This window comes from Drosophila mojavensis, unplaced genomic scaffold (genome assembly GCF_018153725.1).
Source record: "Drosophila mojavensis isolate 15081-1352.22 unplaced genomic scaffold, ASM1815372v1 contig_136, whole genome shotgun sequence".
NCBI classification, from domain to species: Eukaryota; Metazoa; Arthropoda; class Insecta; order Diptera; family Drosophilidae; genus Drosophila; species Drosophila mojavensis.
The window spans coordinates 30,165,278-30,178,231 of NW_025318667.1; the positions used below are offsets into that span (position 1 = coordinate 30,165,278).

A 12,954-nucleotide genomic window follows, 5' to 3' on the forward strand; every position below is an offset into this window, starting at 1 on the left:
TATTGTGTAAGCATTATTAAATTTTTACATAAATGTATATTTCTATTAATTTTGATGTTTGCTGTGAAAATTTGCTTTGAATGCTTTGATCAAACATATTTCATAAAAGTATTTGGAAATTTTTGTGTAAAAAGGTGTAAAGTGACAACAAAAAGGATATGCCTAAAGCATATTTGACATTTGTTTCTTTGTGCCGTGCTTGCTGTGTTGGTCAAGGTGAAGCGAAGGGCTTGTAGACCTTTTACCAAAAATATGCATTTTTTTATTTTACTTTCAAACTTGACTAGTTAATTGTGAAGATTACAAGCAGCAGCAACAGGGGCAACATAATATGGCACAGCAAATAAATAAGTAAACAAAGCAAGAGCAACAACAACAACAACAACAAGGGCTATAAAGAGTAAGATGAACAACTAAAATCAAATAGGATTACGCAAAGTTTGATGTTGATGTTGATGTTGATTTAAGTTTTTATTTGCCTATTTTAACGTATTTATTTAGTGGCTGCTGCAATCGCTGGACATATTATTTGATTTGTTTTGTCTTGTTTTGTTTAGTTTTGATTTGATTTGATTTGATTTGAATGCAAACTTGACCCACTTACGAATTGGCCAATTGGCCACAGTTGAGCATCTCTCTGCACTCGCATCGCGCGTGTGTGTGCGTTTGTGTGTGTGTGTGTGTGTTGGCCTTAATTTGCTGCCGTCTGCCGTCTTAGTAATGCATAGGAATTTTCATTTTCAGTTGCTTAGGCCTGATCGCCAGGTCGGTGGACTCGATTCTCGCGACGGGGCCAATTAGAAGAAGAGGCGACTAGCTGCAAGCAGCCAGCAGTCGACAACTATCAACTATCAACCGGCAGGTGCAACTACAGGTGTTGTGTGTTTGGCCAACGGCAAACGGCAAACGGCAAACGCGACCAAGTGGCATCATTTGCGGTTGCAGTTGCCCGCGTCGGGCGCAACGGGAAATTGGAAAATCGGAAACATGTTCTTGCGGCGTCGCCAGCTACAACCAGAGCCACAGCCCCAGCCCCAGCCGCAGCCGCAGCCGCAGCTGAAGCCACAACTGAAGCCACAGTTGCTTTCCTCTCTTATCTGGCAGATGCATCGACAAGTGCATTTAGTGTGTCATGCTGGCTGGGCAACCAGAACGGCAATTGCACTGGGCGTGTTTCTCTTGGCAGTCGCAACACCTGTCGCTGCTGCAGTCGCCACTTCAGCTGAGGCCGCTACCGCCACCGCCTCCGCCCCCGCCCCCGCCGCCTCTTCCTCCACCACCACCTCTATGCGAATCCAGACATTGCAGGTGAATTGCACGCGTGAGCTGCTGGAGATGCAGCTCACACTAAGCCGGGCGTTCCGTGGCCTGCTCTACGCCAAGGACTTCCCGCTGGAGTGTCGGTCGCGCGGTCAGGACGCTACGCACATCGCCCTGCGGCTGCCCACCTCGGGCTGTGGTGTGCGCGCCGAGCCGCTGCCCGACGGCGGCATGGAGTACACCGTGCGGATCATGCTCCAGACGGAGCAGAAGCTACGCCAGAGCACGGACATCCTGCGCACCGTGCGCTGCCAGCTGCCGGCGAAGGCGATGGGCATGCCGCTGCCGCTGCACGGCCGAGATCGGTAGGCGGGCGGGCACAGCTCATTTGGAAACCAATTTCCCAACTGCTCATCCCCCTCTTCTGCTCTTCCCCTCTCTTGCAGCAATGCGCGCATGCGCGCCCTGGCCGTAGCTGCATCGGCGGCCGCAGCACAGACGCATCTCATGGACACGCCACGCGTGCGCATCTGGCTGGAGCTGGGCGGTCCCAATGGCTCGGGCTCTGTGGAAGTGGGCATGGCCACCACCCTGACCGTGCGCGCGATTGTGCCGGGCACGATTGGAGTGCGCGTCGTCGACTGCGCTGCTCTGGATGGCCTGGGTGAGTCGACGCAGCAGCTGCTCGACGCCCGCGGCTGTCCCATCGACGAACAGGTGAGACGACAATTAATTAATTAATCATAATTTTAAATGCTTTCATTGCCGCGGCTGCTGCTGCTGCTGCTGCTGGTGTTGTCTATTTTCGTGTGTGCGATTAATTTCTGCTGCCCATCGATTTGATTGGCTAACTTTCATTTCTGCGAAAGTGATTCGAGCTTTGATATTTCTGATCAGATTAACGTCGCCACTGCCACAGAAATCGCCAGCCCCAGCTCCAACTCCAGCGCCAGTGTTGTGCAATTGCCTTCTTTGGTGGCGTGCATCATTAAATGTAACGGTTATTACAGCACACCGACGTCAGCAGCGACGTCGGCAGCAGCTAGTCAAAAATGTAAACTGTTAGACATAATTACGCGCGCATCGTTAGAACAGTTGGCGTTCGCGCTTGCCCAGCCAAGCAGCTTAGCGGCCATTAAGCAAGCAGCTGCTGCTCTGCTGCTCTGCCCACGAAACAGTTCTTCAGTTCTTCTTGAGTAAATTAGGAGGTCACAACAATTAGCCAACAGTTGTGGATTGTATATACATACACACATACACACATACATAGCTATTTTGACATGGCTTCTGCCTGGGCAGTAGCCGAGTAGCAATAGCAATGCCAAAGCTAAAAGCATTTGCATTTGATCGCTGGCGTCGTCGCAGCTTTGTGCACATGTCATGCCATTAAATGGGTCAAACAAATCTTCTGCCAGTGCCACCACTGCTGCTGCTGTTGGCCATTGTGTGAGGTGCTGGCAAGAAAAATCTCACGGCTTAATTTTTATTTTTATTTTATTTTAACGGACAGGGGCAAAGCCAAAAGACAAAAAACAAAACAACAACAAAACATTTGCATTTTATGTTTGTTTTATTGTTCCATCACAATGCTAAAAAACATCAGTCCCCCACCTGCCGGCGCTGCCCCACCTGCCCCGCTTAGTGGTATAAGTTCGTTGTCTTCCGTTTTAGCAGATTTTCATTTTCTTTCACATTTAGTTGCTTTTCTTCTTCTTCATCTTCTTGTATACATATTACGTGCGCATGTGTGTGTGTGCGTGTGTCTGTGTGTGCAAATAATTTATGCACCCGCCCAGCTCTGTCTTGGATTATTTATTTGATTCACAAATGTCTTCTAGGTCGCGCAGAGCTCCGCTAAAAAGTGAAATAGAACAGTTTCTGATCAGAATCTGGCCTACATAATAAATATGCATTGTGTGTGTGTGTGTGTGGTCGGGTATGTGTGTATGTGAACTTACAGAAAGAATGCATTTGGCCTGAAAGTGTTCTTTGTTATTGAATAGACACATTTTGTATATTTTCCTTTTGACTCAATTTCACTGTAATGATTGAATATCATTAGAACAGCTGTAATAAGCTGTACTTCTCATATGCATATAACAACACACTTGAGTATTCCTGATAAGCAGTAGCAAAGGCCACTAAGTATCGATTTGCAATGTCTATCATTCACTATTAAATTTCTTATTGAATCGAGCACTGGCGAAACACATCAATTCAATTCAATTTCTGGTACAAAAATTGAAATATTCTTCTTTCTCTTGTCTCTTCTCTTTTATTTGTGTATTATAGAATTATATCCAATTAGCTTTAGATATTTTGGCATCAGAAATATGCGAGCAAACTGCTTAGCACTGATAATATAAGACATCTTAATATGCGCTCATTAAATCTCTTCTTTTGTGTATAAGACGCCAAAAATATGCAAACATATTGAAAAGTGATTGTGATGGTACAAAAATTGAAATATTCTTCTTTCTCTTCTCTCTTCTCTTTTATTTGTGTATTATAGAATTATATCCAATTAGCTTTAGATATTTTGGCATCAGAAATATGCGAGCAAACTGCTTAGCACTGATAATATAAGACATCTTAATATGCGCTCATTAAATCTCTTCTTTTGTGTATAAGACGTCAAAAATATGCAAACATATTGAAAAGTGATTGAGGCTCGCGCCAGTCCTGAGGTTGATGCTATTCCTGTTGTCTTGGTCTCATTCACGCATTTACATAAGCCACAGCAATGGCAATACAAGACATCGAAATTATGCGCATTTTAAGCTCTTATATTTCTGTTACGACTAACAGCGCCAGTCCTGCGAGCAGCTTTTTTCGCCCGAATAGGCGAACATATTGAAAAGCTATTTCTGATTAGGCTGGCAACGCTACTACTGCAAACAGTTGTTGTTGTTGTAGTTGGCTTAGTGATGACATAACAAATTTAAATATGCGGTTATGCTGTAAGCTCTTCTATTGTTGATTATAAGACAGCCTAATATGTAATAATATCGAACAGCTATTCAAGCTCTTATATTTATGATTATGCTTCCCTGAGCAGCAGCTGCTGTTGTTGTTTTATTCATTAAATATATGTACATATGTATATGTATGTATGGACATATGTACGTACTTGTGATTTATACAAGATATCTGAATATGCGGACATATTATGTCCTGCAGCGCGCCTAATAGATTCATGTTTGAACTCATTTGAACTTCCGTTGGAAACAGAGCTTATATTTGTTTGCTTATTGTTGTAATTGTTTCAAGTTTCTCTCATAGACAGACACACGCACGAGGGAGCACACGTGCTTGAGGTATGTAAATTGAAATGAGATAGCGGCGTCTCTATCTATGTGTGTGTGTGTGTGTGTGTGCTGCAAGTACAAGTGGCAGTGCAACAACAATGGCAATGGCGTAAATCACATGAGTCTGTAATTTCAGACACACATCGACACACAGACACATGCAGGTGTACATATGTATGTGCTGCAATATGGCTAATGAACACACACACATACACAGCGAGTTGTAGAGCATTGTTGTTGTCCGTGAACTTGGCTTATGGCTTTTGTTACCGTTGCTCGCAACGGAAGTGGCCAAATAATGCACGTCTCAGAGAAAGAGAGAGGGTGAGAGAGAGGGATTGAGGTGTCACTGCCATTGCCAGTGATGTGTGTTCGTGTCGCCAGCGACAAGACAACAATTGTATAAGAGCCGGCCATAAACAGAGCTCGCTTGAGCCGAGGTCAATCAGAACTGGTTCGGTTTGTTGACAGTTATGCATTATCTAAGCGCTTACTTCTAATTCCCTGATGATACTTTCAATTTCAGCAGTTACCTCATGGTATATAGAACAGCTAACCACAGTCAGCCGGCTAATACGCCGGGTCAACGCACCCAAATAAAATTCTGTGCGATGCGTTTTCTTTGAACTCAACCCATTGTCGGCGGCATTAACATCGGCGTCTGGTCTAATGCGAACAAATTTTAATGTAATTTAAATTCAAGTTATTATAATCCAGACCGTTAGCTCAGCTTTAGTTTCGACTAGTTTCGAATCCTCTAAATTCACATTGAGGCTAACGGCAAATGTTAATTATTCTTAGTACATGCGAGTCCGCCCGACCATCTCATGCTCGCCTCTAAGACTCTTTTGACAAGCCGTAAAGACTTGTCTTAGCTCAGCGAGCAGCGCAAAGTAATGCGGCTTCAACTTTGACTTTAGGCTAAAGCGATTTTTGAGTTTAGTGGGCGTGACTTCGAAATTGTTGCTGAACTATGAACAAATTGAGGAATCAATATTATAAAGTTATTGTTTACAGCAATTTCAATTGCAATTTCGCTTATTTTTATATCCTGAACCCATTGAAAATGGGAAATCAGGGTATAATGGTTTTGTGAAAATGTATGTAACGGGCAGAAGGAGGCGTGGCAGACCCCATAAAGTATATATATTCTTGATCAGCGCGACGAGCTGAGTTGATATAGCCCTGTCCTTCTGTCCGTCCGTCCGTCCGTCCGTCCGTATGAGTGCGTCGATCTCAGAAGTTATAAGAACTAGAGAGCTGAAATTTGGCATGCATGCTCGTGTATACCATAGGCAGTACGAGTTTGCTTTATTTTTTCGATAATTCATCCGATAACTTTTTTATCGAGAATAATCGAAAAATCGGCATTGTTTTTCCAGCCTAATTTGAACATTTTTAGACCTGGAGTCTTCAAATTTGCGTTGTATATAAAGTATTTTTGGATACCACGCCCCCTTTTCCCCCAATTTGTAAAAAACGCATTTCAAGTACTAGAGACTTGTGCTTTGGAATGTACACACATATTCATCATATAATTACACTCTAACAGTTTCATTAAGATCTTATGTCTACAAAAGAAATTATTCAATAAATAAATTCTCATAATATTGCCCACATTGCAGCGCAGCCCAAGCGCAGTCGCTGCTTACTGCGCAGTTAGCAGAGCGCAGGCTTATGCGTGCGTGTGGATGCATGTGTATGTGTGCATAAAAATGCAGAATTATTAGAATATCAGCTTAGAGGGTTCAGGGTATCTCCTAGTCGAGCAGTCTCGACTAGAGCCTTCTTACTTGTTTTGTGGTCACTTTAAGGTTGATTTATAATAATGTACTCTAATATGTACTCAAAATGCACTTTCAATGTATTTGTTAATTTCAACAAGTCATCAAAAAACAAAACATCAAAGTGTATATGTATGAACTGTGCCTACAAAGTAAGCCTGCTAGAGCAAATCAATAATCAAAAATATTTTTGTAGAATACTATACTATATACATATACATATGTATATCCTACTACTTTTTTTACTAAATATGTATATGTATTCATTATTTTTATATTCGTTTAGGTAATGCCGGCATTGCATACGAGCTTGAGGCCCGCCGAGGAAGGGTGGTCCAAGCAGCATGAGGAAGATCTGGTCGAGCGCACGTTTATGGCCACATTCGCCGCCTTCAAGTTTCCCGATCGCGAGCGACTACACGTGAGCTGCGGCGTACAGCTATGCAGAGGGAAGTGCCCAAACGTGAGTAAAGCAGACACAATATATGCATATGCACGTATGTACATTGTACATACATACATCCGCACAATCTATAAAGATATTTGTATAGCTATGCTAAATTAGCTAAGGCAGCAAACAAGGCATTCCAAATGCATTTGAATTAATTGCAATGAAAACGAAAGTGTTGCCGTTGCTGCTACTGCTGCTGCTGCTGCTCGCAATTTGGCTTGTGTCTTGCTGGGCTGTGTGTGCAGCGGAGCGTATACTTAATGTGTGTAAGGCGCCAGTAATTAATGTGGTTATTGCACCGAAATGCACTCAACTGCAGCACGCAGTAGGAATCAACAGTAGCTAGCACCAAGCACTAAGCACCAAGCACCAGCAGCAGCAGCAGCAGCAATTGCCCAAAAATAATGTCCACGTCAAGTGAAATGAAATCTTTCAACAGCTGAATTGTCGCCTCGCCGAGCAGCAACTGCAGCTGAACGGGGATCAGCACCTGGCGCGCATCGAGGTGTTCAACTCGTTGGCCGTGACAGCGCCGCAGATCGAAGTGGATCGCCTGCGCTACGACCGTCGCTACAACATGAGTGGTGAGTGCCATCGGAATCGAGCCTGATTGAAGCTGATGAGAAATGTCTTTGCAGTGGAGGACTATGTGCCGCACGTGCGTCCTCTGGTGGGCGAGGGCACGCTCTGTCTGTCCATTTCGAAGCTGGCCATCTCGTTCTGCATACTGGGCTCCATCTTTCTGATCGCCGTGGTTGTGGCCATCTTCTCGCTGATCCGCACTCGGCGACGCCAGCAGGGGCGTGGCTCGGCCCTGGGCCTGGGCATGGGCTTGTCCGGCACTGGCACAGCGACTGGCAGCACGTCGAACAATAGCAGCAGCCGGCTGCATCGCGCCGAAATATGCACTTCCATGTTCTCCTCCAGCAGCGAGTCGGCCCAGTCCGCGCCACGCTTTGGCGGCAAGTTTCTAATGCCTTTGCCGTACTATCCAACCACTCTGCCCTATGGCCGCGTCTATTGAGTGTGTGAAATGTTAAAATTCATTGCAAAGTTTTATCTCTATTCAGGCGTATTTTGGTAGAACAATTCTATAGACTGATGTGGCTTCAATCTCAAATATGCAATTCGTTTAACGAATTCTCAACGAAAATACCAAAATAATTTATAACGGCACACATAAATAAATATATGCATACTTAAATATATATATATTTAGTGGAAAGCGTCTCGAAAGCATTTTTCATCGAAATGTTAAAATGCATTTTGATGCGCTTTCATTATATTAATTGTATTAATAATTACAAACGTCTTTAAATTCTTTTTTTTTTTATTTTTTTTTTTAACAGTGCAACTATAATAAACATTTTTAATTAGAAAACTATCGATTGCTATTGCTATTCTTGCATAATGAATAATGTATTGTAGTGATTGTAGCTCTACTTATAAATCTATTAAATTTCTGTATTTTTTATTTAACTTTGCAATTATAATAAAAATTTAAATTTAAAAACCTATCGATTGCATCTGTTTCTTTTACTGTGCTCGATAGGGCCGTCGTTTTTTTGGGACAGGTTGTCAGTCTTCACTTGCAGACGATTGCGATATCGATAATTATAACAACAACAGTGGACCCATTCGACAGCACGAGCACGTTGCGGTCTGCGGCGCACTTTGAAAGAGTGTGTTTTGATTGCAGAATATTGGGAGTATCTAAAGCAAGATGACAAAGACAGCGCCAAAGGGGCGCAAGAAGCCGGCAGCCCGCTATTTTGAGAGGGCAGCAGCAGTTAAAACCGAAGATGGAGAGGAGAAACCATCGAAACCAAAACGCAAACATCAAAGAAATTTTACAGGTGACTTTCTCAAAATTCAGTCGCAAGAGAAAAGCAAAGCACTAAAGCGTAAGCGCCTTGAAGCAACTGAGAAGCCCAAGAAGCAAAAAATACCGCAGGAAGTCCTGGAAAAATATTCACGTGGCGAAGCCGTCGACTCCACTGGTGTCAGGACGCGGCACTTCAAGGAGAAGCATAAGCGCAAGGAGATCTACGTGGAATATGCCACAGAGCAGGCAGCACGTACAGAACTTTTACTACAGGAGACACCTGGACAGTTGGAGGCTGATGAGGAGGAGACAACAGCGGAATATCGTCAAGCGGAGATTGTGGCCAATGTGGATCTGCAGTCGGCAGCGAAGCATTTCTCCCTCAAGCTCGACTTCGGGCCCTACACGATGCGCTACACAAAGAACGGGCGGCATTTGCTGCTGGGCGGGCGACGCGGCCATGTGGCTGCCTTTGACTGGGTAACCAAGAAGCTGCACTGTGAATTTAATGTGATGGAGACCGTGGCCGATGTGCAGTGGCTCCACGTGCCCACCATGTACGCGGTGGCTCAGAAAGAGTGGGTATACTTCTACGACAAGAAAGGCACCGAGCTGCACTGCGTCAAGCGACTGGCGCGTGTGAACCGAATGGACTTTTTGCCCTATCACTTCCTGCTAGCGGCCGGCAACAGTGCTGGCTATGCATCCTGGCTGGACGTCTCGATTGGTGAGCTGGTGGGCAACTTCAATACAGGCCTGGGCGACATACGGCATATGCGACACAATCCGGGCAACGGCGTCCTGTGCATTGGCGGCGGCAAGGGCGTCGTGTCCATGTGGTCTCCCAAGGTGCGCGAACCGCTGGCAAAGTTGCTCTGCCATCCCACAGCAATAACAGCACTGACAGTCGACCCAAAGGGCATGCACCTGGTCACCGCCGGCCTGGACCGACTGGTCAAGGTGTGGGACCTGAGGCAGCTGAGCGACAAGCCGCTGGCCATCTTCAACCTCCGTCTGCCGGCCAACGAGCTGGAGGTATCGCAGCGCGGCATGCTGGCGCTCTCGCAGGGCACCTACCTGGAGACCTACACGGATGTGCTCTTAGGCGGCGGCACTGGCCGCAAGAACATGCTGCCCTACTTGCGCCAGCGCTGCGACGCCTTCGTGCATACGATGCGCTTCTGTCCATACGAAGACGTACTAGGCGTGGCCACGGCTAATGGCTTCCAGTCGCTGCTGGTGCCGGGCTGCGGCGAGCCCAACTACGATGCGCTCGAGGACAATCCATTCGAAACGAGCAAGCAGCGGCGTGAGCACGAGGTGCACGCGCTACTAGAGAAGATACCGCCAGAGCTGATAACACTGGATCCACACGAGATAACCGGAGTGGATGCGCCCACTCTGCAGGAGAAAATCGATGCCAAGCGGCAGCTCTTCTACCTGAAGCCGCCGCGCATCAACATAAATCCGCGCCACAAGATGAAGGGGCGTGGCGGCAGCGCTAAGGCGGCACGCAACAAGCAAATAGTCAAGGATCAACAGCGCAAGGTGCGACAACTTCTGATATTTCTTAGTTTTCATACTAAAATCATTTTTATTTTTGGCCCAACAGGAGTTCATTGCTGAGGTGAGAAAGGCCAAAAAGGACGTCATTGCCAGCCACGCCGAGGGCGGCGAGGAGACGACGGGCGAAAAGGTCAAGAAGCCAAAGGCCGTGCGCTCCGTTTTGGATCGCTTTAAGCCCAAGCCTCAAAAGAAACAGAAGTCCACAAACTGAATATACCAATCATTAGTTGTTGCTTTTATATAGTAATTATATAGCTATTATTTTGAAATCACGAAATCCTAATATTAAGACAATTAAAAGTATCTGAATAAGTCATTTGAATGTATATAAATAGACATACTCGGATAATGCGTTCCCACTTACCCTACATAGCTAAAGAATAATTCGACCTATTTGAATCTAACTCAAGAAAAAGCCTTTGTCTTGATGTGTCAATATATATTTAGTCTGGGCTGTATATTATATAACTAGGAACTATACATACAAGCTTATTGAGCTACATCTATATAAACATATATTAAATGTAATGTAACGTCCTAAGGGAAACAGTCTTATAGACACATGTTGAACTGAAGCAGTCAGCGTTAAGTCATCCGACGATAGATTGATCAAGGGTTCATTAGGCTCATTCTAGGATAGTTTGTCGGGTCTATTCATAGCTGAAAATGGACTTCAAGTAGTTGGCGATGCTCTCAGATGAATTCTTCTCGAGCGTGGCCTGTAGCTGGTTAACATCGCCGCATTTGCGCGCATGATAGAATAGATTCACTATGCGCTTCTGGTTCTCGAAGCGGCTCTCCTTCGAGCAGGACTCGCCCGTCACAAGCAGCCGCTCCAGGTTCGCGAACACCTCGGATGCGCTCTCCACGAGCGCCGTCATGAAGACGACGTTTTGCTGGCGGCAGAGCGTGGACATCGCCATCAAGGTGACATCGGCCACGTTCGGCTTGAGCAGCAGCTGCGGCAGATAGCTGAGAAACTTGGCGAACTGCTCCTCGGCACCGTAGCCCTGGTAAAGGTCAACGCGCTGCACAATCTGGCACAAAAGGTTCAGTACCTTGGTACTGATGCCCTCACGAGTTGCGTATTGCTGATCCACGTAGGCATCAATGCAGGTCTGCATCACAGTGCCCATCCGATGAGCTTGCAACTGCAGCAGTGCTGCGCCATTGTCCAGCAGCAGGGCGCGTAGTGCCGCCACTAGACGCAGCTGCTCGTCCGTTGACAGTGTGACTAAGCGGCGCAGGCATTGATGGATGTAGTACAGCAAGCTGCCGTAGTCCTCGCTCTGCTCGTCGTCCGGTTGCGGCCAGAAGTGGCAGACGAGCTGGACCAGCGTCAAGTTCTGAGCAATGCACAATTCTCCGCCAGCCGCTGGTGTCTTCAGTTTCTTGGCCTTCTTGCCGCTCATGCTTTGTGCGCTGGCTGCCAGCGGCATTTGCTGGTAAGGATAGTTGCTGTCCTGGAGAAATATGCGCATGAAGCTGACTGCATAGGTCCGCCGCATCCAGTCACTCAGCTCGTGTGTGCTGTCTTGCTGTGTGGCCTCGTACTGGAGCACCAGCTGCCACAGCTGCGCCATGATGTCCAGGATGACGTGAAGACTAGCTGCCGCGTCGGCATTGAGTAGCTGGTTGGGCTGCTGCTGCTGTTGTTGCGGGCGCACCTCGATCCAATTGTCGTGGAGCAGCGGCATCAGCTGTTCCACATAGCCGAGCAGCTGCTCGTTCTCAGCCTTGCGTAATCGCTCACCCACAATGCTGTACAGGTCCCGGCTGTCCAGTGGCTGAGGGCGCAGCACATTGTAGTACTGCACCTTCGTGGGATCGTAATGGACGACGCGTCCCGCTGTGCTGTCTCTGCTGTTGGTCTGGCTGTTCTGCTGAATCAGCGTACTGAGAATTTGTTGCAGGCGCAGCAACACTTTTGTGCGCCATTTGATCGTCGTCAGCTGGCCTTGGCCCAGGCGCACGGTGAGCAATCGATTCGTGTGCTGTGTGTCGTGGCGTGTGCGCGATATCATGTCTATGAAGTTGCTTATGATGGTGCTTGCGCTGCGCTCGGCCAGCAGGCGCGAGGGAACACGCTGGAGCAGCACATCCAAGAGCAGTAGCGAGTCCTCCTGTATAGATGGCTGGACATGCGTCATGGCGCAGCGCAAGTAGGCGGCGATGATGTGGAAGAAGGGCACAACCGCCTCGACGGGCAGTCCGTCGAGCAGCACATCGAGCGTTTTGAACGATTCGCGTCGCACCTCCTGTTCGATGTCTAAGGCGCCAGCTGCGATGCCTTGCACCAGCTCATTGAGATGACCAATCAAGTGACCGGCCTGGCCAGCTTTGATGGCATCACGCACATTGCGCAGCGCGTCCGTGCGAAACTTAAGATTATGATGTTTCAGTCGGGACAGAGCCTCTTTCAAGTTCAGCTGGCGCTGGCCGTTATTCGCCGATAGAACAGATTCTTTGAGTTGCGTGCGTATTTCAATTTTGCGCACCTTAAAGTCCGTCTTAGTTACATTGAGACCCTTGGGTAGCTTGGCGCCCTTCAACTTCACTTTGGCCTTTTCGGCACGCAGATTCTTCTTATGATGTCCGCCCATTTCAATGAGTTGAAATTTTAAATTAAAACATGTGCTGCTCGGCAGCACAGTGTGAAATACCACATATTAATTGATCGAGCTATCGATATTTCTCAAAGCTGCTGTGAGATTGTACAATAGGGCTGCCACCTATGCAATATTGCCACCTTTCATACGG

General features: G+C 46.7%; 3 protein-coding genes across 3 annotated transcripts; 2 read left to right on the top strand and 1 right to left on the bottom strand.

Annotated features, from left to right (window-relative positions):
• The first annotated feature begins 750 nt into the window (after positions 1-750).
• Positions 751-8,011, top strand: LOC6586212. The gene is made up of 5 exons (XM_002011799.4): positions 751-1,625; positions 1,707-1,977; positions 6,639-6,815; positions 7,243-7,387; positions 7,442-8,011. Exons 1-5 carry the CDS (start codon positions 988-990, stop codon positions 7,825-7,827), a joined length of 1,617 nt encoding a protein of 538 aa, XP_002011835.1. The 5' UTR covers positions 751-987; the 3' UTR covers positions 7,828-8,011.
• Positions 8,012-8,420: 409 nt separating this feature from the next.
• Positions 8,421-10,510, top strand: LOC6586213 (probable U3 small nucleolar RNA-associated protein 7). Its single transcript, XM_002011800.4, has 2 exons — positions 8,421-10,176; positions 10,241-10,510. Exons 1-2 carry the CDS (start codon positions 8,527-8,529, stop codon positions 10,403-10,405), a joined length of 1,815 nt encoding a protein of 604 aa, XP_002011836.1. The 5' UTR covers positions 8,421-8,526; the 3' UTR covers positions 10,406-10,510.
• A 108-nt stretch (positions 10,511-10,618) lies between these two features.
• LOC6586214 (testis-expressed protein 10 homolog) lies at positions 10,619-12,872 on the bottom strand. Its single transcript, XM_002011801.4, has one exon. It carries the CDS (start codon positions 12,795-12,797, stop codon positions 10,845-10,847), a length of 1,953 nt encoding a protein of 650 aa, XP_002011837.1. The 5' UTR covers positions 12,798-12,872; the 3' UTR covers positions 10,619-10,844.
• Between the last annotated feature and the right edge of the window lie 82 nt (positions 12,873-12,954).